Source organism: Octopus bimaculoides, chromosome 23 (genome assembly GCF_001194135.2).
Source record: "Octopus bimaculoides isolate UCB-OBI-ISO-001 chromosome 23, ASM119413v2, whole genome shotgun sequence".
In the NCBI taxonomy this organism is placed as follows: domain Eukaryota; kingdom Metazoa; phylum Mollusca; class Cephalopoda; order Octopoda; family Octopodidae; genus Octopus; species Octopus bimaculoides.
This window is the reverse complement of record NC_069003.1, coordinates 12,226,308-12,227,500: the sequence shown is the minus strand read 5'-3', so window position 1 is coordinate 12,227,500 and position 1,193 is coordinate 12,226,308. Positions and strand designations below refer to the sequence as shown.

General features: G+C 33.1%; 1 protein-coding gene across 1 annotated transcript in view; it reads left to right on the top strand.

Moving 5' to 3' along the window:
• Window positions 1–1,193, top strand: part of LOC106884328 (regulator of telomere elongation helicase 1) — a 65,537-nt gene that overhangs the window by 32,169 nt on the left and 32,175 nt on the right. Inside the window, exon 5 of the mRNA XM_014935662.2 lies at window positions 425–506. Coding sequence (XP_014791148.1) covers window positions 425–506 — 82 coding nt within the window. The remainder of the gene's footprint in view (window positions 1–424; window positions 507–1,193) is intronic.

The window sequence follows — 1,193 nt, the reverse complement described above, 5'->3', positions numbered from 1 at the left end:
ATATATATATATATACACACACACACACACACACACACACACACACACACATATAATATATATATATATAATTTTTCAAAGTAAACTCTACATGGATATATAAACTTCGGTGTTAAATCTCTTTTTTAAATGTATAAATTTGAAACTTTGTATATATATATATATATATATATATACACACATACAACGGGCTTCTTTCAGTTTCCATCTACCAAATCCACTCACAAGGCTTTGATCGGCCTGAAGCTATAGTAGAAGACACTTGCCCAAGATGCCATGCAGTGGGACTGAACCCAGAACCATGTGTTTGGGGAAACAAGCTTCTTAGCACAAAATTTTTCTTTATCAAAAATCTCAACAGACTCCAGTGTTCTTCATACAAAGATAATTAAGGTGTGTGTATATATCTCTTTGTTATTTCCAGTGTCAATGTTTCGATATTGGGGTCTAGAGACCAACTTTGCGTCAACAGCCAGGTAAAGAAGGAGACCAACAAAGCGGATAAGGTAAGAACCTTGCACCAATTCATCTTCTGAAGTTGTATTACAGTTTTATCTGTAGGACTATCAAGTCATTGTATTGGTGTGGAAAAGTGTTGGAGTTTTCTACAGTCACTTGTACACTTAATGTATTTCTCACACAGAATCACCACCATTATTATATATACCGTAAATCCTCGAGTATAGTCCACCCTTGAGTATAATACGCAGGGGATCTTTAGGGGGCTGTACCTCTGAAAAACCCAAAGCTTGTGTATAATACGCACCCCTTCTCTAAATTGAGTCAAGGACGTCTATATAACATCCTTGGTTTGTAAACATATATACGGTAACGTCCTTTACTATTATTGTATATATAACATAATGCAAACGTGTAGCTTTTTTGTGCATTTTGTTTGCAGAAAATAAAGAAATAACAGTAATAACGTCAGTGAAAAGAAAATATTAAGTAAATTGCCTTTACATATTTATCACTTAGAAAATTTTTCTTAGAAAATATTTTTCATTTTTAACCTCGTATATAGTACGCACTTGAAATTTTGAGCTTTAAATTTTGGGGAAAAAGTGCGGATTATACTCGAGGATTTACGGTGTATATAAAGTATTCCAGAAGTAACTATTTCAGTGGAAGCAGGCAATTTTTTAGAAACTCACTCTTATTTATGTTTTTCGTGTTTAATATGTATTAGAAGT